The 27,306-nt window shown below is 55.0% G+C and overlaps 7 protein-coding genes across 7 annotated transcripts; 4 read left to right on the top strand and 3 right to left on the bottom strand.

The window, feature by feature from the left end:
- Nucleotides 1-2,036: 2,036 nt before the first annotated feature.
- LTHEOB_6299 (Extracellular dioxygenase) lies at nt 2,037-3,343 on the top strand (the record flags this gene model as incomplete). Its single annotated transcript, XM_035515539.1, has 4 exons — nt 2,037-2,280; nt 2,339-2,581; nt 2,637-2,766; nt 2,821-3,343. 4 exons carry the CDS (start codon nt 2,037-2,039, stop codon nt 3,341-3,343), a joined length of 1,140 nt encoding a protein of 379 aa, XP_035372882.1.
- Nucleotides 3,344-3,789: 446 nt separating this feature from the next.
- LTHEOB_6298 (Cleavage and polyadenylation specificity factor subunit 5 protein) lies at nt 3,790-4,694 on the top strand (the record flags this gene model as incomplete). The annotated part of the gene is made up of 3 exons (XM_035515538.1): nt 3,790-3,830; nt 3,883-4,382; nt 4,432-4,694. 3 exons carry the CDS (start codon nt 3,790-3,792, stop codon nt 4,692-4,694), a joined length of 804 nt encoding a protein of 267 aa, XP_035372881.1.
- Nucleotides 4,695-9,750: 5,056 nt separating this feature from the next.
- On the bottom strand, nt 9,751-12,659 carry LTHEOB_6297 (C6 transcription factor; the record flags this gene model as incomplete). The annotated part of the gene is made up of 3 exons (XM_035515537.1): nt 9,751-10,722; nt 10,775-11,621; nt 11,797-12,659. The coding sequence occupies 3 exons, from the start codon at nt 12,657-12,659 to the stop codon at nt 9,751-9,753; spliced, it is 2,682 nt and encodes an 893-aa protein (XP_035372880.1).
- Nucleotides 12,660-13,777: 1,118 nt separating this feature from the next.
- Nucleotides 13,778-14,713, top strand: LTHEOB_6296 (WW domain containing protein; the record flags this gene model as incomplete). The annotated part of the gene is made up of 1 exon (XM_035515536.1): nt 13,778-14,713. One exon carries the CDS (start codon nt 13,778-13,780, stop codon nt 14,711-14,713), a length of 936 nt encoding a protein of 311 aa, XP_035372879.1.
- Nucleotides 14,714-15,359: 646 nt separating this feature from the next.
- On the bottom strand, nt 15,360-16,133 carry LTHEOB_6295 (Ankyrin repeat protein; the record flags this gene model as incomplete). Its single annotated transcript, XM_035515535.1, has 2 exons — nt 15,360-15,832; nt 15,911-16,133. The coding sequence occupies 2 exons, from the start codon at nt 16,131-16,133 to the stop codon at nt 15,360-15,362; spliced, it is 696 nt and encodes a 231-aa protein (XP_035372878.1).
- A 2,912-nt stretch (nt 16,134-19,045) lies between these two features.
- Nucleotides 19,046-21,745, bottom strand: LTHEOB_6294 (HSP70 family protein; the record flags this gene model as incomplete). The annotated part of the gene is made up of 8 exons (XM_035515534.1): nt 19,046-19,260; nt 19,311-19,787; nt 19,844-20,111; nt 20,159-20,261; nt 20,373-20,637; nt 20,688-20,805; nt 20,883-21,445; nt 21,664-21,745. The coding sequence occupies 8 exons, from the start codon at nt 21,743-21,745 to the stop codon at nt 19,046-19,048; spliced, it is 2,091 nt and encodes a 696-aa protein (XP_035372877.1).
- A 3,624-nt stretch (nt 21,746-25,369) lies between these two features.
- Nucleotides 25,370-26,694, top strand: LTHEOB_6293 (uncharacterized protein; the record flags this gene model as incomplete). Its single annotated transcript, XM_035515533.1, has 2 exons — nt 25,370-26,201; nt 26,261-26,694. The coding sequence occupies 2 exons, from the start codon at nt 25,370-25,372 to the stop codon at nt 26,692-26,694; spliced, it is 1,266 nt and encodes a 421-aa protein (XP_035372876.1).
- Between the last annotated feature and the right edge of the window lie 612 nt (nt 26,695-27,306).

Raw genomic sequence — 27,306 nt, 5'->3', positions numbered from 1 at the left:
CTTGCATAATAGGAGCGCATGCGGAGTGGGGAGTGTTACGAGGCCATGCGCTGGGCTTTGGGAAGTCGGAATGCTTTGCTTTCTTAAACTTGCGATAGGTTGTGAGCTCCGCGTGTGTACGCGTACTGATTGATTATTTTGTAGCACCGAACGGACTTTATTGCGATAAATCCGAAGATATTAGGCCAGGATAGATAGGATCTGAGTAGTGGAAAGAGTCAGCGCTCTGCCATTTTCACTCGGGCTGGACCACAGTGCGAAGCATCACAGAAGTACTACAGGCGTTCAGCAAGCCATATGTGACGTCATTAGAGAGATTAACTCACAATTGCGGCGCGCACATCCCCCAAACTTTCGCGATCTTGGGTCAGATAGCCGTTCGCCTCAGGTTGCCTTGCAATTGCAATCTGCCGAGGAGATGTGGAAACGGTAAAACATAGCCGGTCAATCCTAACGTTTGCATTTCGCGAGTTGCGAACGCGTCAGCATCTGCAAGGGATATGTGGTGGGCCTCTGCATTTGCTTGGCGTCGGATGCAGACACTGCCGAGTGATATGCAGCCACACAACTACCGAACCCTGTATGATGACTTAGCTCTAGAAATGAGGCGTTATGTTCTATTCCCATCTACTGGTCAGCTGGGCTTTGAGAAGAAATGTGTAATTAAGAATAGTAATCGGATGCGCAACGTACCTTAGCCATCACTACGATTTGTCTAATTTCCTATTTGGGAATCATGAAGGCTTCAGTCTCGCAACGGTACCAACCTAAGCTATCGTCTTCAGAGACAATAGCTGTCATCAGTTAATGTGATCCTCTGAATGGCTGTACAATACTGCCTGCCTACTTCTCATGCTCGGTGATAATCAATCCGCCTCGGAGATAATCTATACCTTTACTCAATCGCCGAGACATACTACAGCAAAGAAACCACAGAAACATGATATTCAAGAATTTTTCAGCGCTAAAAGCTTATTCCGTTTCTCTAGCATATAGCGCGTTCAGATATCACAAAAAATCGCTACAAAATTTCCGTAGTTCTCAAAAATCCGGGCATTTGGTGAGCTCGGTTGTAAGCCTCGGCCTTAACACATCTTGGTCCCAGGAGAGGCAAACAACCTGTTTACGAGCTCCATAAAACCAATGCGCCGTAATAGACTACCGATGGCGTCTCATTGGTCGGAGGCCTAACCATAATTATGCAAATCTTAGCAAGGCTTCGCAAGCACCCTAAAGGCGCGCGCGTCCACCTACCCTTTCTATGGACTCCTCGCGCTCCGTTCGACGCATGATCCCCGCAAAGTGACCGGCTCTGTCAATCGATTACGCACACCGCTGCTAAGTGGACACGCATCTCCGGCCTTTTCGCTGAAGTGTTCCTTGGTAGCATTGTTTTCCGGTTGTGGAGAAGCGCCTATCCTAGAAACGGGAGACAAGTCAGTCTCGAGCGACTTTGGAACATTGACTGCCATGCAGAAGACGAACCGAAGTTCTGGTGTTCGTTTTGATAGAGTGGTCGCATTCACATTCTCCTTTATTGGCCCAAGTATTGGATTCTGGTGACGGCATGAAACAGCAAAGCAGGAGGAGTACCAATTAGGACTCGTACTCGAACGGGATTCGGAAACAAGTTAGCCGCGCGCCCCACAAGTCTTGACGGCACAGCCTCTTAGCCTATCAGCCGGGGCGCATTATGAATCGTCCAGTGATGGAGGCGGTATGCCTTGGACGGAGGAAGATCACATCCTGTTCCTGCATCGCTTGCGCAAATGCTTGCGTACATTCAAGCACACAGGCGCCTTGGCAATGGCGAACCGACCTCGTTGGCATCTGTATACACTCTTGGCAGCGGGACAGCTTGCGTACACCATTGATTCAGGCTGAGTGCTGGCGAGACGGGTCCATGACTTTGGGGTATCAGAGCTGGAAGGGGTCGGTATAAATACTCGAATGTAGCGACCAATATGGCCTGTATCCTGCTCATCACTAGCATATTCAACTTTCCGCTCTTCTTACTCCTCTTCTAACTGTCAACCATGGTCCAAATCCGCAATACGGTGGCCCTCATCACGGCCTTTTTGGCTGCGAACCCAGTGTCGGCTCATGCAGGACACAGCCTTGAGCATGAGATCGCTGCGCGTGCTGCTTACCTCAAGCATGCTCCGCGGGACCTGTCTCACTGCGCCGAGAAGCTGAAGGCTCGTGGAGTCGAGCAGCGTGCCATTGAGCGCCGCAGCGCGAAGGTGCAGGCGCTGAAGGCCGAGGTTGCAGCCAAGAAAAGTAAGACATCTCCTCTTCGCAGCGCTGATGCACCTTGTTGACTCCAGTCGTGTAAAAGAGGCCAAGCGTGCCATTGCCGCCGCTTCTACCCCCTCTGGCGGTGCTATGCCCACTCCTAGCGGTGGTGCTGGTGGTGGCGCTCCTGGCGACGACACCACCCTCACCGACTGGGGCGCGCAGGTGGCTAACACTAGCCACCTGTCCAACTTGACGGTGACCCCTGACATGGCTGGTGTTGAGGACTTGATTTTCCAAAACACTTCTTGCGTCCTGAGCCCTGAGGGCGAGATTGGACCTTACTGTACGTGTTGTTCCCGTTCAGGATTCTCCAGTAAGAAGGCTGACTCGCTCGAAAGATGTTCTCGGCGAGCTGATCCGCGAGGATATTACTGATGATGAGCCTGGTGTCCCCGTCGCCATCGACGGCCAGTTCATCGACATAAACACCTGCGAGCCGATCACGGAGCTGTACTGGGATTTGTGGCAGTAAGTGACACAGATTTTGTCGTTATTGGGGTGAAGTGGCTGACAAAAATTCAGCTGCAACGCTACTGGCGTGTATGCCGGTGTTGTCGGGTCGGGCAACGGCAACGAGGAGGACACGGCCAACCTGAACAGGACCTTCCTCCGCGGCATCGCGAAGACGGACGAAGAGGGTGTTGCCAGCTTCAAGACGATCTTCCCGGGTCACTACTCGGGTCGCGCGACGCACATCCACGTCGTGACGCACACCGGAGCGTCGGAGCTGGCCAACGGCACGCTTACCGGCGGCAACGTCACGCACATCGGACAGCTGTTCTTCGACCAAGCCCTCATCTCGGAGATCAACGCGAACGTTTCGCCCTACACTGAGAACACGATCGACATTGTGGAGAATGCGGATGATAGGGTGTTCATGGTGGAGACGGAGACGGAGAGCGACCCGGTCTTCGACTATGTCTTGCTGGGCGACGATGTCGAGGATGGAGTCTTCGCGTGGATTTCTATGGGCGTTGACTTGAGCCAGAACTACGAGACGAGCTGGGCCTCCGTCTACGGCGAGAATGGCGGCACCGAGGCGTAGAGGGTTGCACTTGACAGTCTTTGTTTGTACATGTTTGTGTAGTCTAGACTCCTGTATCTACATCCGGATTGGTATTTCGGCTGTCCGCGTGAGAAGCGCGTAGTGCCTCACATGAAATGCAGAGCCAGAACTTCTGCTGTTTACTGTTAGCTGGCCCTAGAATTTCACTTCGAGTGTTGCCGAAGACGATCCACGCGGTGAAATAGGATAGCAAGCAGTGACCTCAGTTCTAGAATAAGATTCTGTCGCCGAGCCCGAGGTGCATCGCATTTGTTTCACGCACAGTTGTTTTTGTGAGGTGAGGTCGGGGAAAGTGTGGCGGTGGAGGGTCGGAGATCGGCAGAGCAAGGGTCGGGCAAATCATGGCCGACTCGCAGCTGCAGCGACCGCACAAGCTCCACAGCTCCCGCGACTCCTGCTCCAACCACCACACCTCCCCCCAAGCCATGTCGACCATCACCCAGAGCGCTCTTCAGAGCTCCTACCCGTGCGTCGCCATGCCGTCCGCCATCTGCCAGAGTCATGCTAACTTACAGAAGGCCGATTCTCCCCAGGGAGTTCAACGCGAACCAGCCGCAGACCATTCGCCTGTACCCGCTGAGCAACTACACCTTCGGCACCAAGGAGAACCAGCCCGAGGAGGACCCATCCGTGCTCGCCCGCCTGAAGCGCCTCGAGGAGCACTACAACGAACATGGCATGCGCCGCACCTGCGAGGGCATCCTCGTCTGCCACGAACACAACCACCCCCACATCCTGATGCTGCAGATCGCCAATGCCTTCTTCAAGCTGCCCGGCGACTACCTGCGCCCCGAGGATGACGAGATCGAGGGTTTCAAGGCCCGCCTGAACGAGCGCCTCGCCCCCGTCGGCTCGCAGTTCACCGGCGAGGGCGTCAACGACGAGTGGCAGATTGGCGACACCCTGGCCCAGTGGTGGCGCCCCAACTTCGAGACCTTCATGTACCCCTTCATCCCCGCCCACGTCACCCGCCCCAAGGAGTGCAAGAAGCTGTACTTTATCCAGCTGCCCCGAAGCAGTACGTCATCACTCCACAACCCGCGAGCTGCGCTAACCAATGTCTGCAGAGGTCCTCTCCGTCCCGAAGAACATGAAGCTCCTCGCCGTCCCGCTGTTCGAACTTTACGACAACACCGCCCGCTATGGCCCCCAGCTGTCCGCTATTCCGCACCTCCTCTCCCGCTACAATTTCGAGTTCGTCGATGAGAAGGGCGAGGTAGTGGCCGTGACGCCCGGCGGCGGTCCCGCATCCCAGCAGCCGCAGACAAAGGTTCTGGCAGGGGGCGACGAGAACGAGCACGAGATGAACGGCAACGCGTCGAACGAGTAAAGGGACGGGCAAAAAAGAAATGGCATGGGATGGACTACGGACGGCGTCCTGATTGGGCTTGGGTCGGGTATGCTGCGTTCAAAGCGGGCGTTCAGGTGTTGTTGGATGGCTGCATTGGCTCCATGAGGCTGCCTCATTCGACAGAAAAGAATTTCGATAAAGTTCAATGCACATGCTCGCATTGGTGAATGCATTCACGCCTGTGGTATAAGATTCATTGAATGCTCACTGAAATCGGGATACTATCAAGTTCTGACAAAGAAAAAAGTCTGCAGGCTATTTAGCTATTAAACATGTAGGTACGTTTACCCAAGTATTCGATATTTACTTCTCTCCCAGAACCACTTATTGGACGGCGGAACCAGACCATGTTCATATGATATGATTCTATTACATGGACTAAATCATGGATAAGCTTGCCATGTCCATCTGTCAGCAAGACCCACGTCATTGAAGCCGGCTCGTCACATCAATTCCCATGGAAATTCTTCCGTCACGGTGAACTGGCTACCAATATATATAAAGTGCTCCGGCATTTCGGAATGGTCAACCGTACTGGTTTGGCCAGGAAAATGCCGGTTGGAACCGCGCGGAGATGGTTTTTTGAAGGGCAACCAATTGTGTACAACAATGACTGCCGTCGGCTTTCATGTGGCTTCGCTTTCGCGTTTTCTCGGCAGTTCCGACAGTTCGTGGTACCGGCCTACGAGTCGTGTACATGACAAGGGGCATCGACTTTCCATCAACACTCGCTACCCAGCAATCTGCTTCAAATGACGCGTCGACGACAATCCCACACGGCAAGTCTGTGCAGAGCGACGGGCAGCAAAGCCGTTCGACGTCTGGAAGGAGCGGAGGAGAAGATCGTGAGGTGGTCGGCAATTTTGGTCGTTGGCCGACGGGATTTAGGGTTACCGACGATCCTCCTTCCCGGCAAATGACTACCGCTCGTCTCGTGTCGGTATAGCCCCGTTTTTCAAGAGCCGGATCTTCGTTCTGGGAGTCGGCTGAGTCGGAACCTGGCGAATGAGAGCCCGACGCATGACATCCGCCTTATGCATCTGTCTCCTTTCTCTACTATTTTAACTTTGCCCGAGGGCTAGGTTTGCTATCTGCCTTGGCCGTATGCTCAAGATGCGGCCCGCCCTCGTGTTCGAGCTTCCGTTATTCCCGGCGCATGGGTTCTGCGCCGACTCGAGCCACTCTGAGGAGGAGTTCCAAGGAAATGACTGGTTGCTTGGGTGTCTTATCCTTTCCGAAAGGAGGCATTGCAGCAAACCACAGCGCAACTTTGAATATCCCGCATAGCCGTTGCAGGTTAACAGTTCACCTTAGCCATTCCTTGGTAACAACACTCATTTCTACCGTACGTCCTGTCTCCCTGGAAATATTGATAACGCACATGGACAATCACGAAGCTACCAAGTCATTCTTCCCCTCATCAAACAAAAAAGGCTTTACTATCATCGAAAGTGAATTAGGGATGGCGATGCTTGGGCCCATACCGTTTTCTTGGCACGAAGGATCGAAAATGCCTGACGACATCATCGTCATAATATGTTATATACCATTTCGTCTCACATGTCATGTCTACACCTCCGTACCCCGTGCGTTCAGGAGAAAACCCGATCCCGGCAAAATAATAAGAGGGTCAAGGAGGAAAAGGCCAGCCAAGCCAAGCCGTTTAGCCTAACAAGCGGGCAAAGAAATACTACGAGGGTAGAGCCCCCCACCTTACGCAACTACGTATTCGAATCACGACTCAGAGCACCCGCCTACCCCCATACCCCGCCCTGACCCCTAAAGGTTCTACCGAGACAATCTGTAACGGCGCAAGGAAGCTTCTGGACGCGGTGATGTCGCAGAAGTTAGATGTCCCATCCCCGACATCGCCGGCAATAGTAAGGCTGCGCTCTCTCTCTCGTATATCCGTAGACAACGAATGAAAAGTCGTGTTTTGCGATGGAATTTTCTCGTATGGAAGACCATAACCGTTCGGCAACACGAATGGCCACTTGCAAGAATGCAAAAATAGAAAAGACCAGTGAAGGAGTGGACCGAAGAGAAGACACATGACCCCACGCCCCACGTTTTTGCCCCATATCTGTGCCACAAGGCTTTTAGACATCAAAACTGCCGGATGCAACCGGCAGTTCATTCTTTTGTCTTTCCGCCGCCGCCTCTTCCACGTGTTGCATGGGGGGATGGGGATGGTGGCTTAGGCTTGACATGGGGATCCCTACCTGATGCCGTCGGACAGTCCGACCGGCACCCAAAATATCGGCACGGCAAGTTCGGCAACTTGTTCGTCGGGATAAAGCCAAGAAAAAGGGTTAAAGATTAAAGTATGGCAATACATCGGCTCGTGGTTTGGGCAGGCAAGATGAGTCAGTCAGCCTCGGGGATACAGGTCGTCGGTTCTCGGAGATCGATGGGCGGGCAATTAAGCGAGCCGAACGGCCATCTGATGAAATAAAAAGGTTAGCGCCCGGACGGATAGGCACGGGGTTAGGGAGAAAGAAGGTTTTGCGGGCATTATTCTCGCCGTTGCTACTGCCCAAGGCTGGGTTGCGGAAAGTTTGCTGGAAATCGTCCGTCGAGATCCTTGCGCAACACCTAACGGAGAAATATTTTCGTGTTTTCGATGCCCACTGCTCTCTGCCTCGCGCTCTGCTTGCCTGATTGGTACCACTTCGGTACGAGGGCTCGCTTTTGATATACCGTTTTGGGTGCCACAAGGGACAGAATACTCCTTGCAGGAGCAATTAGAGCGAGCATTCCGACACAAACGCAAGCTTTGAAATTACTCCAAAACATTCAGCTAACCCAGCCAAGTATGGTGTATTATTTAGTAATGCAGATTCATATGGGTAAATTCTTTTGCGGCCAGTTGTGTGGGAGTCGAAAATTTATTTTTGAAGCTTCGTGCTGTCACTTCTGAATGCGGAGAAGTATGATACACACTGGCGTTCATTGGCCCATCTCTGCCATTGCGTAGCCCTCATAGTTCTGGCCTGCGCTCTACTGTGTAGGCATGCCACGTGGCTGCCGCATGTGACCGAGGGCAGTGTTCAATGCACTGTCCAGCTGATGGCCCACTATCACAACGTCCGCATCCGAGACAACACCATCACTTCGTCATACCGCCACCTACAGGGATGACTATCTCTTTACAACGTCGGCTTCTCTATCACCCTATATAGTAGCACACAAATAGCCTATCTTTTATTTTTATTTATACCTCTTCTGTTCGTCATACAGCAGAAAAACACTATTGTATTAACATACATGCAACCTATACAACCTGAGCTACTGAGGTCTTGTAAACGATAAATGACTAGTCAGGCCTACTGTCTGCATCACAAGAGTCAAGAGAGCTTACACGTACCACGCCAGTGGATAAGGCATCTCGGCAGGATGCTTTCGGAAGAGAACTACCGAGAAGAGTCCGGGGATGACGATCAAGCGCGGCGGGCAACGAAAACAAGCTGTGTGTGCGTGTACTATACGTCTGAACTGACTTTTTCGCGTTCGACGGGAGACTTGCACGTCGATCGGTCATACGAGTCTAGTGTCACCTCCTCTTTGCCCATCCCATCGTCGTATGAGACGCGTTTACGCCGACCGGAAGTGCTCTCTTCCCGGGACCGTACCATGCGCAAATAAGCTTTTTTTCGAGAGGCATTTTCTGTTTCTTTCGTGCTTCTCGCAGACCTCGTTGGTCGACTGTTTCGATCTCCTGCGTCAGGAGGCTACGCTCACCCTGCAACACTTCATCGTGGTCCCTGAGAGCAGACGGATTTAGCTCTTTGCTGACGACTCTTTGAAGACACAGCATGAGTCTTTCCTCAAGAGAGACAGTCTGCAGTGGTCCAGGCACTATCATCTTAGCAATTGCGAGAGGGAGCACGCACGGAAGACATCGGCAAATTCGCAGCCTGAGATTGCCACGCGTATGACGACTGCGCCGCCGACATAGTTTTAAATGCTTTCCGGTATGCACCAATACCCGGTGTCGTACTCTGTGGCTGTGTGATGAGAATACCAAATCAGGAAATTTGTCCGTATAACCTCTCTTTGCCACCAACACCCAGGGGAAGCAGCCAATCAGGGAGCGAAGACAGGGGTGGTTGTCCCAGTGTTGTTGTATCAAATTTGCTGTGAGCATGCAGAATGTCCCAATTATCTCCCAAAAGCAGCACACCTCCGAAGTGACCAAAGTTTAGTTTGAATTCTTTATTTTCCTTCTTGGATGCTGTGTTTACTAAACACCTCGCGACCGGATTTGAGCAGCAACTGTTAAACCCGCGAGCGAATTTCCAGAAGTATGAAGTGAGTCAGTATGCAGAAAGCCTACTGCAGTTCGGCCCAGATCCGGCCGAGGCATCATGAGATCCAGAGGCCACCATACGTCAGGCTATCACCAAACGGGCTGAGCGCTTTCCGTGCCGCAGAGGCACTCTGTGCTTCAGGGAGTGCCACTATTGAACCTTAATAGAGTAACGCGGAGAACATGCTGGTCGATTCGTGCGGGGGATTGCAACAACTCAAGCAACAGCATCAAGAAATATGGTTGACCATGTGTTCGCGCCCAGTATCGTAACAGTGGGAGTGACTACGCAAGAGCCGCGGGCCGTAGACTATTCGTAGTTCTACCTCACACATTCAAATTCACCAAACGAATCAACAAAGCGTCAGTGTCAATGTCTGATTATGTTCCTTCGCATCCCTAGCACGCTTTGCCATGGATTAATTTACAACAAAAGATACTGAAGTGAGAGAACGCCTGAGCTTTTCAACGCTAGAGACCATCGTACAGGACCAAAAAGAAATGAAATGACCGTACCCTGCGAGTCAGAGGAGATAAAAAAGAATACCGTGAGAATTCATGTCCAGGAAAAACCCCATCCCAAAGAAAAATGAAACCCCCCCAGCCTTATACCGACCGTACTGTACCCGTGTATTTATCTTTTCGTTCGTATATGTAAAAGAAAAACAGTTACAGTGCGTAATGTGCAGCGCAGCCAGTACGCGCTATTCTTTCCCTCTTCGAAGGTCAGGGAGCCACCATCTCCCTCCTCTTCGCAAAATCGTCGTGGAGTAATGCTGAAAAGTACGCTTCGTCATCGGCCCCATACACAACATCATCCCGAGCGTTGAAGTTGGACTCGAGTGGCTTCTCCAATCGCCAGACCTTACGGCCTTCGAAATTCTTTACCAGCGCAACTTCGCCCAATGCTGTCTGAGCAAGGAAACGCAAGCGTGACTCAACAGCCTTTTGTTGAGCGCGAGCGCTAGACCAAAAAGAAGCAATCTCGTCCACACATTGCAGTCCATTGCTGATGGATTCAATTGTGCTGGGCAGGTCGGACGCCAACCCTCCTGCAGACAAGATGTCGGTCGCAATGAGTACAGCATAACCAGGGAACGGTGTAGCGAAGGCGAAAGCGTTGCCCAACCCAAGACGTTGGGAGCGAGCTGCCTTGGTGACCGGCGCAATAATATTACAAAGAAGGTTGCGAGCAGTGACATTGGCGCGATAGGCGTTGCGGGAAAGGATGTGAGGAGGCAGTGAAGAGTGCCGAGCATACCGGTTGAGGCGCATGATTGTTGCCTGATGGAGAGCGTGCATGCCCACGAAGGTGCCGGCATAGCCAGCATTTACTGCAGAGTAGAAGTTGGCTTCGTTGAACTGAAGTTCATAAGGCAGGCATGCGAGCCACTCATCCAGACGCTCATTGGTTTGATCGTAGAATGCAGTGTACTCGTTCAGCCGCATGCTTGTGTGCTTGCGCGCAGCTCGGGCTGTGAAAGTCCACACATCGCCCCAGATTGCCGAGACAAGAGCGTGGTAGCCCATCGGGCTGATGTTCCGCAGAAGAGCTCGTTCTTCGATATGGCCGCCATCAAAGATGGGCGTGTCGAGTGGCCGACCGGCGTCATATGCTGCCTTTGAGCAGGGGAGCCTGACGCAGACGTCATCGACATTGATGGTGAAGAGGGTGCCTCCAGAAAACCCATTGTAACGCTAGATACGCAGTTAGCTCTGATGTGAGAGAATTACGTGGGGTGATACGTACGTCCATCAGGAACCCGGCCCAGAACGTCCGCAGCTTGCACTCTTCGGTCATCCGCCGGTCGAATCCAAACAAACTTTCGCTTTCATCGCAGGCAACGCCTTCCTCTAGGTTAAGCTTCAAGGCGCTGATGGCCCGCAGGAATGCGCCACACCAGTCCCAAGCCTCCTCGTGCCGTCCTCGAGCAAAATGTGCCAACCCGACGTACAACCTGCTGAGGCACATGTGGAGGGTGAACTTGCCGACGCGCTTTTGCAGACCAGAGTTGCAGATCTCAAGCAGCTGTTTCTCTATGCGACGCCACTCGGAGTCGGTGGAGAAGACATTGCCCATGACCAATAGCGAGTAGATGACAAGCTTCTCGTCAGCGGTCTTAGGCTGACCGTTGGTGACCCATCTCATGAAAGGCTCCCGAGCGAAGACAGCGTATGTTGATGAGTTGACATATGTGAAAAACAGGTCTAGAAGATGCTTGGTGAGTGTCGGATCCGCATCGTAGGGATCCGAGTCCAGGCTGGAGCGCGCCATGGCGTGCATTGCCGAGCTTCTTACAGTAGCAGTGGGGATGCGGGGAGCGAAAGCAGAGCCAAGCGTCTCCCTCTCGTCCGATGAACTGCGATAGCGGCGTTTCCGCGACTCATCTACATCGCCCGGCTTGCCAATCTCACTGAAGATGTGCTGCGGCTTCAAGAAGCCGCGAGATGCAGGGGGCGATGCGCGTTGAGGTTGCTGTGGGGGCGATGGTCGTACACTGAGAGTGTCCTCTGGATGTTGTTTCGCTGACGTGACCAAGGTCTCGGTCAGATCGAGCTTCATGCCATCGGCGTTTGAGGTTTGACCACTGAGACCACTACAACTTTTGTCAGCCGTTGAACTAGCTTCGACTGGCACGTGGAAGCGACAACAGGCCACCCATCGTCCGTGGGTGGTAACGCTCGCGCCACGAGAGGGTTGGCTGACTCGAAGCATGCAACCTTAATTGGCCAGCAGGCATTGATCCCTGCGAAAATAGAAGAACGACTTACCCTCTGCATGTCCGTCGGGCACGAGCACATTGAGAGCACTTCGGAATGCCTGGCTCGCATTTGATCTTCTTCTCACGGCAGGTCAGACAGGCCTGTGCAAGACGCTTGCGAGGCTTGCCGGCCTTGGTGACTCCCCAGGACGGGTTGACGGGTTCACCGTCGATGATGGTCCGGCAGTATGAGCCATCCTCGTACACGTAGCACAAGCCCTCTCCGGGAACGTCTTGCTGGCCGATGCAACGTGCAGCGCGGACTGGGCCTCTTGAGATGTCTCCGATGCGGCGTTTCACCCTTACTGCAGATCCCTCGCTGGCTTCCTCGCGTGGCGAGTGATTTTCCGAGCCAGCACTGGCCCCAGACGAGATGGATCCGCGGCGAAGAAACTGATGGGCGGGCTCCGTGGCAGGAGCATGGAGAGGGCCAGGCATGCTCGGCGCAGAGGTGTAAGCCGGGTAGGGCTGAGAGGCGGACGAAGCGGGCTGGCCCGGGTTGGAAGAAGCCTGGCTGTCCTCACGGGCGGGATAGGCGTGACCGTTGACGGGGCGGTCCGTCGACGAGGCCGAATCGAAGCCGCTCAGGCTGGGCAGACGGGTCACGGGAGCAGGCGAGGCATTTGGAGCGGCAGGATTCAGAAGATCGGGATTGATCAGAGTGCGCAGGCTGGGCAGCTGCACGCCCTCGCTGGTCGGGACGGACGAGGAGGCGCGCTGTGAGGGCGAGACGGTGCCATAGAAGCGATCGGACGGGGCAGCAGTAGCGGTAGGCGGCGTCCTGTAGGATCCATACGAGTCCGGCGAGCGAGAAGAGGCGTGCAGACCAGGCAGAACATGCGCAACGCGGGCAGACTCCGCTTGGGGCTCCATGGCGGTTGCAGGGCAGCGATCGATGACCTTGGGCGGGACCCTGTGAGGTGCAGGAGGGCTGGGACTAGTTATATTCCGAGCGACTACCGGCAGGCCAAGCTCTGGCCATCGAAGGTGTGAAGCTAGTCAACGACCCGGTACCACGGACGGCCTGACGGGGGGGCGGGCTCGGCTGAGCAGGAGCCAAGGCTGGGAGCGGAGGGCAGGCCAAGGGCGGCGGGCAGCAAGCAGTGAGCGAGCGAAGGTTGAGAGAATGGCTGGGGAAGAATCGGAAGTACCGAGGGCGCAGCTGATGCCCCGGCAGTGCGCGCTGAGCTCTCGACTTCGGCCCGTTTGCGACGGCAGTCGAAGCAGGGCACGGGTGCCGCGCGGGCAGGGAGCGGAACCCAGGGACGAGGGGCGCTGGGGACGACAAAGGAGCAGCACATGTGCAGCGCGCACGGTGAAACGGCGCTTGCGAACGGGCGCTCGAGCGCGTGCCCGCAGAGCAGACGGGGGCCGAGCACAGGCAGCGCAAGCAGCACGGCACGCGTGGCGGCGGGCAATCCTAGGGCGCGCTGGGGACGGTGATGGCAATGGCGGCTTGGATGGCAGAGAGCAGGGGAGCGCTATTTAGCTGTCGATCGATTCGCTGTCCCGCACTCTGCCCCCAGGCCTAGCCTCGCACGGGCAAGCGTATTAAGGCGCGTCTCCTGGTTGCTGCAGGCAGTTTCAGCATCTGCCGACAGGCGCGGGATCTGGAGGCCGACGAGCCGGCTGTTGACAAACGCCCTCGCCCTGCCCGCCGCCATGGGGGGCAGCACGCTGCGATGCGCGCGCGCGGGTGCAGCTACGGGCGCAGAGCGGTGCGCCGTGGCGGGCTCGCCGTCGCAGTGCCGGCACCCTGTGCGGGCGTGCCCACGGTAGTTGGCGACTCCACGCTTGGGGCTCATCCCTGCCGCGCGGGACGCCACGAGCGATGGACAGCTTGCGGGCGCCCGTCACGTGTCAAGGGGGCCCGAGCGCCTCACGAGCGCCGCCATCCATGTCGTATGAGGCTTCGAGCACTGCATCGCTCTGTCGTGGCCCTGTCCGCCAGATATCTTTCTTCCCTGCCCGCACCAAGATCCGCCCCAGCCATGTCCGACGACGCTGCCAGGAGCGATGCCAGCGCGCGGGAGCCTGAGCCCGCCGCCTCGCCTGTGCCGAGCGACCAGGCGTCCGACGACAGGAGCGCCCAGGAAACCGCTGAAGTTTCGGCTCCCGGCAATAATCAATCCGGCGAGAGCGACGACACTCAGCCGGATGCGAAGAGCCCCGCGCACGACGACGATGCTGCGGAAGCCACCAAGAAGCGCAAGCGCAGCCCCGAGCCTGAAGCCGCAGACCCTGCCACCACCACCGCAGCCGACGCTCCTCCGCTGCCCACCGATGAGCTCCCGCCGCCCTTGCCTGACGAAGAGCCTCCGGCACAGCAGGACGACGGTTGGGAGGCTCTCTGGGACCACAACGTTGGCGCTTACTACTTCTACAACCGACACACGGGTGTAACTCAATGGGAGAACCCTCGTGTACCGGATGCTACCTCGTCGTCCGCCGTGCCTGCGCCGCCCGGTACATCAGCCTACGGCAACAGCAGTCTGGGTTCGCCGCCTCGCAAGCGCGCGGGCGGGTACAATCCGGCTATTCACGGTGACTTCGACCCCAACGCCGATTACGCGCAGGATTATCTCGAAGAGGACAGCACCGAGCCGGCCGTCGACGCCAACGCCGCCGCCGCCGTGCACGCTGCTGCGCTGGGCGGAGATGCCTACGCGCAGACGGCCAACTTCAATCGCTTCACTGGCCGCTTCCAAGCCAGCACTGACGGCCCTGAGCAGCACAACGACGAAAACAAGAGCCGGCGCCAGCTCAATGCCTATTTTGATGTTGATGCCGCCGCCAATAGCCATGACGGAAGAAGCCTGAAGGCCGAGCGTCAGAACAAGCGGCTCTCCAAGAAGGAGCTCCAAGCGTTCAAGGCAAAAGCCGCGAAAAAGAAGGAAGAGAAGAGGCGCGCATGGCTCAGAGACTAGTAGCTGATTTGTCAAGTGAGTGCCTCGCAATGTCTCGCACTCCCCTATTGACAAAAAGTCGTCCAAGCACACGGATGCTCTGCCGCCCTGCTCTTTCTTCTTGCATGTTCTACGGCGTTAGCTGGACCAAAGGGTGCTCAACATGCACTAACGGCACGGTGGGTTCGTTCATCCCTTTTTGAATCATGTCCTTCCATCTATTTCTCTCTGCATTGACCTTCTTAGAGAACAGTGGCATCGTATCTCAGCCGTTACTGATGGAACACAGCACAACCACAGAGCTTTTCATTCTAGACTCGGCCCTTTCGAGTGACATTTCGCGGAGGGCTTTAAAAGTTTAAAGGGCCGTTTCGGTCATTTCTGCATGATAGATAATCGCGCAATAGTAAAGTCTTGCGGCATTTTCCCAACGGATGGCTGTGCCTTCAGACGTGCGGCACCTGTGGTGATGCATCCGGTGGCCCTCAGCCTCGCAATTTGCGGCTAACTTAGCTGGAGGACCGGCCGCCATAGCGTTTGCACCGGCACGCCATACGGACGCGGAAAGGAACCGAGTTCCTGGATGTCAACAACTCCCGCACCTGGCCTCTCGGCTTCTCACTTGTGGCAGCGCTGGACGAGTTGCGCATGGTCAGCCCCACAGCCTTCACCCGCTCGCCTTCTCTTTGGCCTTTGCGTCATCCACCTGCAGGTTTTCGACGCCCTTCTCCACACCTGACTCTGACGTGTCGCCCATACTGATCTTCATCTCCACATCCTCTCCCTCGTCATCATCCCTTGCTCCGTTCTTGCTGGACTCGGCAACCTCCTCATCCTTCAACGCACCGACGACCGTGTCTAGCGCGCCGCCCTCAACGAGCAGCCACCCAACCACGTCATTCTTTCCGTTCTGCTCCGCTTCGAAGACGGCGTCATGGCCCGCAGCGTTGAGGATGGTAGCATCGGCGCCGAGTGCAACCAGCGTCTTGACGGCCGAGAGGTGGCCATTGAGGGCGGCCCAGTGCAGCGCCGTGTTCCCCGCAGAGTTCTTCAGGTTCACGAACGACTTGTACGATTCCTTCACGGCATCGGGGGAGGGAACTGCCGAGGTGAGGGCATTGCGGATGATGTCGAGGATCTCTGCACAGCGGCGGCGGAAGGATTCGGTCAGCCCGCTCCACCTGGGGTATCACAGAGCGGGGCAGGTATCCAACATACCAGTGTGGCCGTTCGCGGCGGCATAGTGGAGAGCGCTGTTGCCGGAAGCCTCGTCGACGGCGGCGACTACAATGTCGGCCGTGGAGCTGCCCGCATGGCTCTGCGACAGCTCTTGGAGGTACTGCGGCAGGTCCTGGGTCTCGTTCGCACGGGCGAGGTACAAGAGATCGTCGACCTCGTCCTCGGTAAGTGCCAGGCTAGCAGGGTTGTTGGTGGCGGGCATCTGGATGACGTGCGAGGTCGTGGTTTCGAGGGGCAGGGCTTGAGGCTCAGCGTGGCTTGGTGATAAGGTGCGGTCGGGCAGGACAGCCGGAGCTAGGTACGTCGCGGTGATGCGGTGTAATGATGAGGTGAGCGGCTCGGCGGTTCTGGGAAAAGTCGCAAAGTTTGTTGGAGATTGGAAGGTTTGTACTAGGCAGGGCCGTCTGCGCTGGCTGCCCGTCTGGTGGAGGGCTCCCTTCGCCGTCGCACCACGAAAAAAAAATTATGCCGACGCCGAGCGACGCTGGGCTGCCCGCGGGCGCACACGCCGGGGAAGCGCGACCGGCTTCCGCCCTCGGCTTGGCGCTCGTTCAGGCTGTGGGGGCCTTTCGCCGGCCACGACTGCCCATCCCCCGCAGCCTTCTCCACACAACAAGCTTCCGCTGCTTCTGCCGCCCGCCCAGGGCCCCTCGTGGCGCCGTGGCTTTCTCTCCGCCCTTCGTCACAGCCGTTCCCTCTCGCCCTGCACTCGTCACTCCTCAGGCCGCCTGGCGTCGCCTAGCACGCGCGTGCCTGACCTCTCTCGCCTGGGACCAGCTTGCGAGCGGCCAAGCCCTAGCGCGCGCAGATCCAGGTGGTCCCAGCTCGGCCGTCCAGCAACCGTTCTTGTGCGAAGGAGCTGCCAGCGGCCAGGGGCTGGATGCGGCTGAGGTGTGCGGCGGTCTGTCCTGCGCGCCGCACACGCAGCCCCTGCGCAGCAGAGAACCCTGCTGGTCTCTTTCAACGGCTGCACAGCCATCGTGCCTCATCTCCTCTGGCCCGGAATGATGAGGCTGTAAGCATGTGGGATTACTGATAGCCGTGCTGATCGCATCCCTCACTCAGCCTGGGGATCATTCCTGCGCCCACGTGCAGGTCTGGATCGGCGCCACTCGTGATTTCGGGGATTTCGTGTCTGGAGCCGGTCTCACTGCTACTGCATTGGGGGCTTACGATCAGCATGTGGATTCGAGGGCTCGGAACCTCGGCTGTCATCCCGCAGGCCTAGCAGTGCCGATATCCCATTCAGCCATCTGCCGCGAGAGTCGGCGCGCCACCAGGGATTCTCACCGGCCTCAGTTGTGGTAGCTCTTGCGTCTGCGCTATTGACGACCCGTACGCTCTTATCTTGCCTCCTCTGTCCAGCGAACCCGCCCGTGCTCACCGTCTGGCCAAGCCTCGTTCACCTGTGCGCTGCGGAGCTAGCGCGCCACCTTCAGCCTACTTTCTTTTACACTCGTCGGTGCCTCGGCGCCTTGCAATTGGTCGCTGCGGCCTTTGCCAGCACACTACCCTCTAGTGCGTCCGAGCCTACATTGCAGTACTCAGGGAGATGTGGCGGCTCCGCATGCAAATCAAACCGTCAATCGCGCAGCCCTAAGGTTTATCACCTCCTTTCGCTGCCCTCAACTCTCTCCTTGCGCGACCCGCCTCTTTAACTGCCGCTGCCAAGCCTTATAGTACGTCTCCAGTTGTCTGAGAGACTGTGAGTCTATCGTGACATCAAGCCTCCTCTCACAATCAGATGCCGGATCGGCATGCTCACAATCCGGTTGAGGCTGTGCTCCCCAGAATAGATCATCGAGAACCAGCCAGCAGCTTCGCTCGAATGACGACACAACCATCTCGTAGAACTGCTCAACATAGTCACGAGCTCAGAGATTCCCGCTTTTCGTGGTCGTCAGCCAATCAAGACAATAACTATACCGCTTTTCGGCTCTCGTGTTCCTGCCTCGGTAGTTGTTGCCCACAAGCTGCTCGGTCTCGGTACTATTAGAGCACACGTATCGTTGATCTGCGGCTTCCCTGCGTCCGGCCTTTGCATCACCAGGTCCGAGGCTGAAAGAGACAATACCAATAAAGGGATACCCAGTGTTCCCTAGTCTCAAAGGGTGCTCTACTGGCTTGCCAACACATATACTGGGCGACTGCATCCACCCCACTGTTTTTTCTCACTCCATTAACTCAGGCACCTTGCATCACTCCACGCGTCTGCACTGCCACCTTTCTGATCGGCCTATTACGCCCTCGTATGCCATGTCCCCAATCCAGGGGCCGCACGAAAGACGGTGTATCGCACGAGGTCTTACTTCGGGGCCGAGAGACGACTGGATACGCCTCCGGCCGATAAGCCCTTGAGGCTGAACAAAGAGGTGCTACGACGGACTGCCAGATGCGGTGTGGTTTCCAGGACACTGCAGCAGTCGGTCCGCGTCCCTTGTCGATCCTACACTTGCCCTTATGTGACCAAGCCCAGCAAGGGTGTGTGTGATGCAGGGCAGTGAAACATGGTCGCCTTTTTTTGCTTAGGATCCATCCAGGGTCAGATTACTTTTGCTCCTTGACGCTTGCCACATGCCCCGTTCTCGGTAATTGGTACTTCAGGAAGGTTTCGCGGTCACCCCATTTTGGATATGCCTCCTTGGGGGCCATCTTGGACCAGACCGCCAGCAGAGATCAACAAGGACTCGTGCACGCCAGAACCCCTGATCACACCCTTGGGTATGTTGGGTATGAATGAAGATTCAGTGGACCAAGAGCCCTCAAGCTGCGAGAATTCATAGGTACCGATAAGAACTACCGAAAGGTAGGCTACTACGATCACTGCGCTCTGAAGAAAAGATGTTGTGGAAGAAAAAGACCCAACGCACACTGTCCTCATGTTCTCCAATTTTCGTCGCTGGTGGCATCACAATGGACTTTTCCACGTCTCATCAAGTTGAAGGAGCATACAGAGTCTCACTCATGTTGTGTACTTTGGCAGCAACACTTTGACTGATGAATAGAGGTTGCCCATAATCACTTTGCAGTAAAGCAGCTCAACATGCGGGTGCACTTCTTTCCTTCTGTGAGTCATTGTGGCCTGTGTCTGGTTCTAGAACCGCACTTCCCCTCTTATCTACCACTCAGGATATTTGCCAAACTTCCAAGCGTACGCCTGTGCTCTTCATTCCGCGGCACGTATACGCTCTCTTCCGAGGCATGTCGCGTCTGCGGCGTAGCCGGCATCTCCGCAGCGACCACCGCCGTCGTCATCATCGTCGGCGGCGTTGCGGGCGACCACTCGACGCGGATGGGCTGATCTCTGCTCAGCTTCTGGCCGTTGAACCCTGTCACAGTACCCGCACGTGGTCAGCCTCACATTTTTTTTCTTTCGTACATCCGGCACTGCCATTGGGCCGCGGCGGCGCGTGATCCTTACACAGTTCGAAACGCAGATCAGCTGGGCCGATGATGACCTGGATCTGGTACTCGACGAGGTAGTGCCGCTGGCTCGTTTGCCAGAAGCGCCGGTTCTTTTGCTTGAATTCCCGCTGATCGGCGTTGGACAGGTCGGATTGGATCTCGCACAGGATCTCGGCCCCCGGCCCCATCTGGAAGGGCAGGATGTCGACGTCGTTGTCGCTCTTGATGATCCATGTCGGAAAGGCGCGCTGCGGGTCCCCTGGTGTGAGCTTTCTGCTGAAGTTGTGCATGATTGCGTCGTTCACGCGGATCGGCTCGCCCTTGTAAATGTGAGTGTTTAGTCCTATCTCCAGGACATTCATAGATACCTTCCGAATGAACCAAGCTATGGCGTTCGATATGTAGAGCTTGCCGTTAATGGGGTCTTTGTGCACCTTTTTGCCACGGTGGTCTACACTAAAGTTAAACGGCACTGCTTCTTGGAAGAATTGCTGACAAGACCCATACCTGGGTTGTTCTTCTCATAGGCAACCTTACACAAGGTCCCATATGATGCCCTGCAGCAGCGCCAGTCCAAAACACTCTTTCCGCTCCTAAGCTTTCGAAGATGGTCTGTGACAAGACCTTTGGAGACAGCCAACTGAGGATCCGGTGCAGTCCGGAAGTGGATGTTTTGAGCATTGAGGAAGGTGTGTCTCCCACGAGCATATCTCTCCATGAGACGCTTCTGTACGTATGCGCTATTTCCAAGTCCTCCGGAAAGAATCACGTGGGTCTAAAAGCATAAGCGCTGCATAATCATCATCCAGAAGCATCACTTACCACTTGCTCACCAGGATATCTTCTCTGGAGCCTCTCTAGTTGATGGTCAATGAGTCCGAATAGCTTTTGTACTTGCTTATCAAAAAGCAGTTGCAAATCTTCTCTGTCAAAGCGTTAGTAAATATTTCGAGATCAATCATGACAATAAAAGTTGGTTGTCTGTAGAGAGGGAAATGAATCGAGATATAATTCTGCAAACAGACGTTTTCAATACCTTCGAAATCTCATCTCTCCATGCATAACTCCAATGTCCACCTGCGAGTAGTTTCTGTCGATTTGTGGAACACAGATGGAGAAGATAGGCGTATCACTGGGCGACCCATGCTCGCATTTCGCGTTTTGAAATTCCTTGCTCTTCATCATCTGCCATGCTGCTTCTTCGGGCTCTAGCCCGATGGCGGAGCGGTCAATTCTCGATAGACGTTGTAAAGCCAGATTTTCAAAGTCATTGTCGATGGCTGCTGAGCCGATAGTCTCTCCTAAGAGCTTTTCAGCGCAGACCTCAAAGGGGCTCGTAGCCTTTAATTACCAAAGACAACATCGAGCTGCTGCAGAGACATCCACTGGCTCTGATTGGTGACAACTTTCAAGACGGAGAGGTCAGTAGTTCCACCACCTGCATCGCACACGAGGAGGATGTCTCGGTCCTGTACAAGTCAATAAATAGTATGCGGAGGTGCCTGTGTCGCATTGTCGCAGACGATTGATCAGTTCAGAGACATACTCGGAATATTCCAGAGGCTTCAGTCGAGGTGTGGACAGCCGCGGCTTCCGCTTCGGTAAGACCTATGGAGACGACATGTCTCAGGTGTTGCCCAAATCCAGCTCGATGAATTATCGTTCTGAATCTCTCCACGGTGTGGTTGTTCCAAGTTGTAGGAACACTGAAGATGAATTCAATGTATGCGTCAGGCCAGTAGGCACCCGCAAGCTCGTAGCTTAGCACAAATTCAATGTGTTGGTACAAATGTCGCATGTAGTCTTCAAAAAGCTTCTCCACTTCGTGGATGGATTTTGGAGTATCGTTTGGGAGCTCGGCTTGTGCTCTCTGGAGCCTGAAGACGTCGAGATATGTCTTGAACCATTCTCGGTATTCTCTGTCGTCGGCCGTCTGCTCGGAGATCGTTTCGGAGTTGAAACCCCATGAAGAGGGAATTTGCGAGTTATGAGGATAGACCAGGACAGTAGGGACCTTGTTCTCATTCGCCTGTCCGCGGCCGGGCCACTTTTGAATCCAGCGGATGGTCTCGGAGCCGATGGATAGGTTTGCGTAGGAAACTCCGGTACCTGAAAAAGCATGTGAGCTTCGAATGTATTGATATAGTGGACCAGAGACGCAGATTTCAGCTTGGAAAGAGGGCGGGGCACACGTGATGGTGACAAGCGCATTCCAGCCGCGGCTTTCAACGTCGCACGCTCATCTCACAACCACCCCCAGCCCCCGTCCTCATCGCGATTTCGCGAAAATTGAATCAGCTCTACGGTCGGCTAGAATTATTACTTACAGGTCATTCCGAAGTCCACTGCCACCACCATGTGCGGCCTGTCAGCCGACATCTGCTGTCGATCTACCCCGTTCAAGTACATGGCTGTGGGCCTAATTCAGGTCCGTTTTGAGGGGAGGCAATGAATTCAATACTAACGTACGAAGTAGGTCGGTTGCGGCGGAAGCTTTTGACATCTTCCATGCAAAACGCTATCTCATCCGCTACGCGCGCCTTCGGCCCCCAGCGGATCCCCCCTGCTCTTCGCAAGGCTGAATGGCGATGTGGGTGGTACCGGCGGCGCAGCCGGCCATTTCTAGCCCATACGCGCCTGCCACGAATGTACAGGCTGCAGTGACGCCCCGTCACACCAGACCACCCCCTCACGCCTCGCAAGCCTCAAGTTCGAGGCAAAAGGCTCGGGCGAGCCGACCTGAACATTCACAAGAATCAATTGTGCGAGCTATGAACATCTCAGTGTCCGATCCAAGAGAAATGACTGGCCTAGAGTTCCCCCCCTTTACACGCTCACCCGACAAACTGGTGCGATGTAGCACTTGCGTCTGTAGACATGCTGAGCAACAGCAGATTGGACCAGTCTCATCCAATCGCGGTGCATTGCCCGCTGCTTGTAAGCAAAGTTCGGGGATCACAACGCGGGCACCTACATGAAAATCACATGGATTCCGTCCGGCCCCCAAGCATTTCTGAGCCGCGCAGCTCAAGCCGAGACTGTTACCCTTGTGTATCAGCCCAGCTGCTAAATTGGCACCCCGGTAATGGCCAGTGCGTGGATGCAGGCATGGTCTTCCTTCAGCCAGAGGATTGAACTACTGCGCGAGGCCACCTTTCTGGAGCTGACCCTCAGAGACCTCTTTCTACTCTTTGACTTTTACGCCGTCAACTTCCTCCACTTCGTCACTGCGCACTGTTACCCAACCATTGGGTTCAGAACCTGCGCTGCCTAACATGGCAACCAGCGCTGCAAAAACTACCTCGCCGGTAGTTTGGCCAGAGACTCGCAATCCTCTTAGCCTTCAGACATTAATGTTCTACTATGACCAAAAAAGCAGCTACAGCATTACTCTCACTCAACCCAGTGTAATCCCTGCTGAACCGACTACTTCAATTGAAGCGACGTTTGGACCGGTGGTGGCCCAAGTTTTCTACACGAAAGTGTTCACTGCTGAGTCAATCCCTTATATGTTGGCCTCTTCTGCGAGCAGCGTCCGATCTGTCAAAATCTCGACCGTGAACCCATCAGAGATAGGTCAAACTACAACGCAGGCATCCACAGCCCACAATTCAATCCCCAGTACCCCAACATCGTCACCTTCTGCGTCGGGATCAACAAACGCGCAAAATAAGGGACTCAGCTCCGGAGCGGCCGCAGGCGTTGGAGTTGGGGCTGCGATAGGCGGGATCTTGCTTGCTTCTCTTGTATTCTTCATTTGCTTTCGAAGGTCGAGGAAGAGCCAACCACGCTACGACTCCGAAGTTCCACTGAAGCGGGCACCATCCTATGGGGAAGGCAAACCGACCGGTCTGCCACAAATCACAACAATTGGCACTTGGGAGTCTCAAGCAGAAAAACTCCTCCCACAACCAGTAGCGGACGACAGCATTTCAACAGAAATGTCAAAGCTCAAGAGCATGATCAATAATCATGTCGTGAGCTACTACCGCACTTCAGAAATTGACCAGGATTCAATCGACGAAACGGCTCTTGCTGGTATTGTGGAAGACCCTCAACTCTCAGTGTCGCAGTTGAGATCCGCAATCGTGGATCCACAAATACGCACTCCGGCGCTGCGCTATCTGATTGCATCAGCTATCTTTTCGCGGATTGGCCTGAAAAGTCATCCAAGCACAAGCTTTCTTCCGCCAGAAGTGGCAAGCTGCCTTGAATCCATGACGGGAATGCGAGAGAATGACCAAGGTTCGTTTTATCTGAATTTTAAGCTGGAGTTGAAGCTTACAGAAAAACAGCGCGGACAACACTTCTCAGCAAATGGCGAGCCATAACTGCAAGCATGCTCCAACAAACTTATGGCTCAAACTTCATCACTGAAAGCGATCCTAGATCGTACAACATCGGCCATGCACTCGAGGAGCTTGACTCTGTTCTGGTACGCTTGAGAGCGAGAAGAGACGAAAATGCGAGCCGACGGCAAAATCTCGAGGAGATCCTCAAACGCGCAGCAGGTTTCGCCTTTCTCTTGTTCTCTCACCCGAGCTTCTGGAAATTCGAGTGGCTTGCGGACTCCAATCACGGACCTGGGAGCGTTGTTATTTTCCCAGCCTTGCTTCAGATCACCGACGAGAATGGGGAAAGACTCAGCCGCCCACGCCCGTTTGAGGATATGGAGATTGCCAGGCTGGTCTCTTAACTGGCCTTTTCCTTACGTTTTCGCTTTCTAGGCTGGAACTGTCCAGTTCACTTGATGTTGCAACAAGGCTGAGGTAGACGAAGCTCGGGTGTGGATACTTTCGCTTACGAATTATTTGTCGTGCATTAATGTCTAGATGGATGCTTCAACTGCCTATCATACGACAATTAATGGCGCATTCGAAGGCAAGTGCCTAGGCTGGAGCTCACTGGAGTCTTTTTTTCCGAAGCGATAGGCAATGTCAGCCTCAAGCCATGATGTAGGCCTCAGCGAATGAGGCATGTAGTTGATGCCACCAACAGCCGGCACAATTCCCTGCTGCATTCCAGCCCCCACGACACAGCGGAGCAACCGTGCAACGGTCCACTGACACACAAGGTCTTATCGTCACAAAGTGACACAGGCGCTTCACACAGGCGCGAAGCCGCTGCCGCCTTGTGCCATGACTAGGATCGGAATCCATTCCATGCTGTTAGGGCTTGGCAGGAAAAAGTAGTTTCCATAGGATTGATTTTGAAACCGGAGGCAAAAAGATTTAGGGGCATATTTTGCAACTTGATTTTTTTCTCACACAACTTTTGTCTTGATACTACTCACTTCTACACTTAAAAAAAAACTTCCGTATAGTAGAGCCCAAACTACACTTCTCAACAGACGATGATTGCTGTTAATTTCCCATGCCGCACGAGGCGCAGCTGCATTTCTGCGAGGTAGCCTGACTGCTAATCAAAGCCAGAAGCGGCTTCGGTGGCTTGCCGAGTGACGCGGAAGCTTGCAGGGCATCGCACGACAACGCCTCGCTCGCACTCAAACAAGTTGAGGCTCCCCTGGGTCCCCGCAAGGAAGGTCCGGCAGCTTCCACCCGCCCCTTCAAGGACGCAGGCCAGGAAACTTGCACCCTCACTCCTCCCTGCCGCGACCTGGAAAGCTAAGCCATGTGTTACGTTTCCTGCATGAGCCAATCAGTCGCGTAACCGTCGCAACCGAAGCAATCACTCCCCCTTCAAGGATGTTCTGTCGCTTGCTCTGCGTTTCTAAACATTCTTTATCTTTGATCGTCTGTGCCCCGTTCGTTACCCAGGGTATCTCTCGCTTTGACTCTCACGTATGCTTTTTGTGCCTTTCTTCACAGTGCGCATCTGGCACAACATCTTTCTTACCTCGATTCGCAGAGTCCTGACTACAACCACGTCACACAAACAATCATCTACTCTCCCTCCTCTACATCTAATTCGGCACCTCCTCTTATCCAGTGAACCAATTCGACACCTGCAACACACCCATCTCACCCACCCACCCACCACCAACGACCTAAACAATCTCCTCGCTCCCCATCAATGGAGCACCGCATCACCTGCGCCCTCGCCGCAGACCTCCCCTACAACCACCACCACCACCAGAACGACGCTGCCGCCCGAAAACCCAACCTCCTAGCACCCTTCGCCCCGTCGTCCTCCCCCTTCTCCTCCCCCTCCTCCCCTGCTCCCCCACAGCAGCAGCAGCCCGACGACCACCCCGCCCCCCTCATCAAACGCATCCAGCACGACCTAGCGGAAGCCCTGCGCCTGCACTCGTCGCCGCCCGTGCAGCAGCGCCTCTCCCTCCTCGCCGCGCAGCGCGCGTGGGTGGAGGAGGTGGTGCGGGACGCGCTGGAGGCGCTGGCGGCGGTGGGTGGGGAGGTAGGAGGAAGCGACGAGGGGGAAGTGGTGAGGAGGAGTAGAGAGGAGGCTGTACGGTCGGATGGGTGGAGGAGGCAGTGGGGGATGATGGCGCTTAGGCAGACGGCGACGGCGACCACGACGACGAGGGAGAAGGAAGGGGAGGGGGAGGGGGTGCGGGGGGAGCGCGTAGCGGCGCTGGCGGCGTGCCATGCGAGTTTGCTGAGCGCGGTGGCGAAGATGCAGCGTATGGAGGAGGAGGGGGTGGTGGTAGGGGTGGGCGAGGCGGGCACGGCGGGGAAGATGGCGGGCTTAGTAGTAGGAGGGGGATGCGATAATAGTATTGCGGGGTTGCCGACTTACGAGTCGAGCCGGAATGATGAGAGAGTAGTGCCGTGGGAGTACAGGCCGGAAGGCGATGCGATGCTGAGGCCTTCCTCGACAAGGAAAAGGTTCATTAAGAGCAGAAAGGACGAAAAACCTAGGAATGTTGAAGAAGACTTGCGCGGAGGTAAGCGCGAAATGTGGAAAAGGTTGCGATTCGAACTCGTTACTGACATCATATTCCAGGTTCCAACCAGCACACAAGAGCAGTTACTCTTGATGAGGCCTTTCCCTATCTGCAAGCTTTCTTCAAAGCCATACCGGAGGACGCCAAGGTCGATACACCCACAGAGCTTCCAGTCGAACTACCGGCGGAGGTGCCTCTGGATCGAATTCCCACTGCTCCAAAAGTTCATGCGGCAACTTCAAGCCCCGGTTTACTTTCACCTCATCCGGCATTTTACACCCAATCATTCGACAGCTCCAGAGATCCCCAGTGGGATCGGGCATCGTTCAAAATACCTTGCGATCCAGCTGAGATTACCTCGAACGGCTCAAGGTTATCAGCATCAGCAATGTCAAAACGACGCTCTTTCAGGAAAGCAAAATTAGGCGAAACTTCTCAGGGTGTGTGGGAGACACCCGACTCGATACCCAACAACATCGGTTGGGCTCCTTGAATCCTGAAATGAACCCCACAGCAGGTGTCAAAAGTACTTAACCTGCTCAAACCTTTTCATGAGGTAGTTCACACTCTATTTACTTGGGTAGTTGAAGGTTATGTCTAGATGCTCTCCTGTGGCCAAGGGCCTACACTTCAACTACCCAAGTAATGTCTTTCACTGGGAAGGGTAAAGCCTTCTGCAACTCACCGTGACGCCATGCTGCCGAAAGAAGCATGCGGAAATTCTGACGATACCCAAGATCGCACCAAGAGTCGAAAGGAAGGATGGCCAAAGGCTAGCGAAGACAGCCAACGAAGAAAGCTACCGCTTTGAAGCGTACAACCGTAGGTTATGTCGACAGCGTAGCCTTGCAGCCCAAACCAGAGGAGTGGGCTCCACGAGCACTGGCCAGCATTGAAACCAGTAGTTGAGGCTCGCAAAGCGTTTCTTGAGGTGACTTTTGGTTGGTGCAAACCTTCAAAGCACATGGTGGCCCGAATCTCATGCCAAAATGGGGGGACACGGTTCAGCCTCTGCCTGGCTTGCTTTGATAATCTGTCAAATTATTTTGGGAATACGTCGGGCTTGACATCTTCGCTTTTAGTCAGCAGTACCTTGGAATTAGTC

Source organism: Lasiodiplodia theobromae (assembly GCF_012971845.1).
Source record: "Lasiodiplodia theobromae strain AM2As chromosome Unknown scaffold_18, whole genome shotgun sequence".
Classification (NCBI taxonomy): domain Eukaryota; kingdom Fungi; phylum Ascomycota; class Dothideomycetes; order Botryosphaeriales; family Botryosphaeriaceae; genus Lasiodiplodia; species Lasiodiplodia theobromae.
This window is presented reverse-complemented; position numbering and strand designations above follow the sequence as displayed.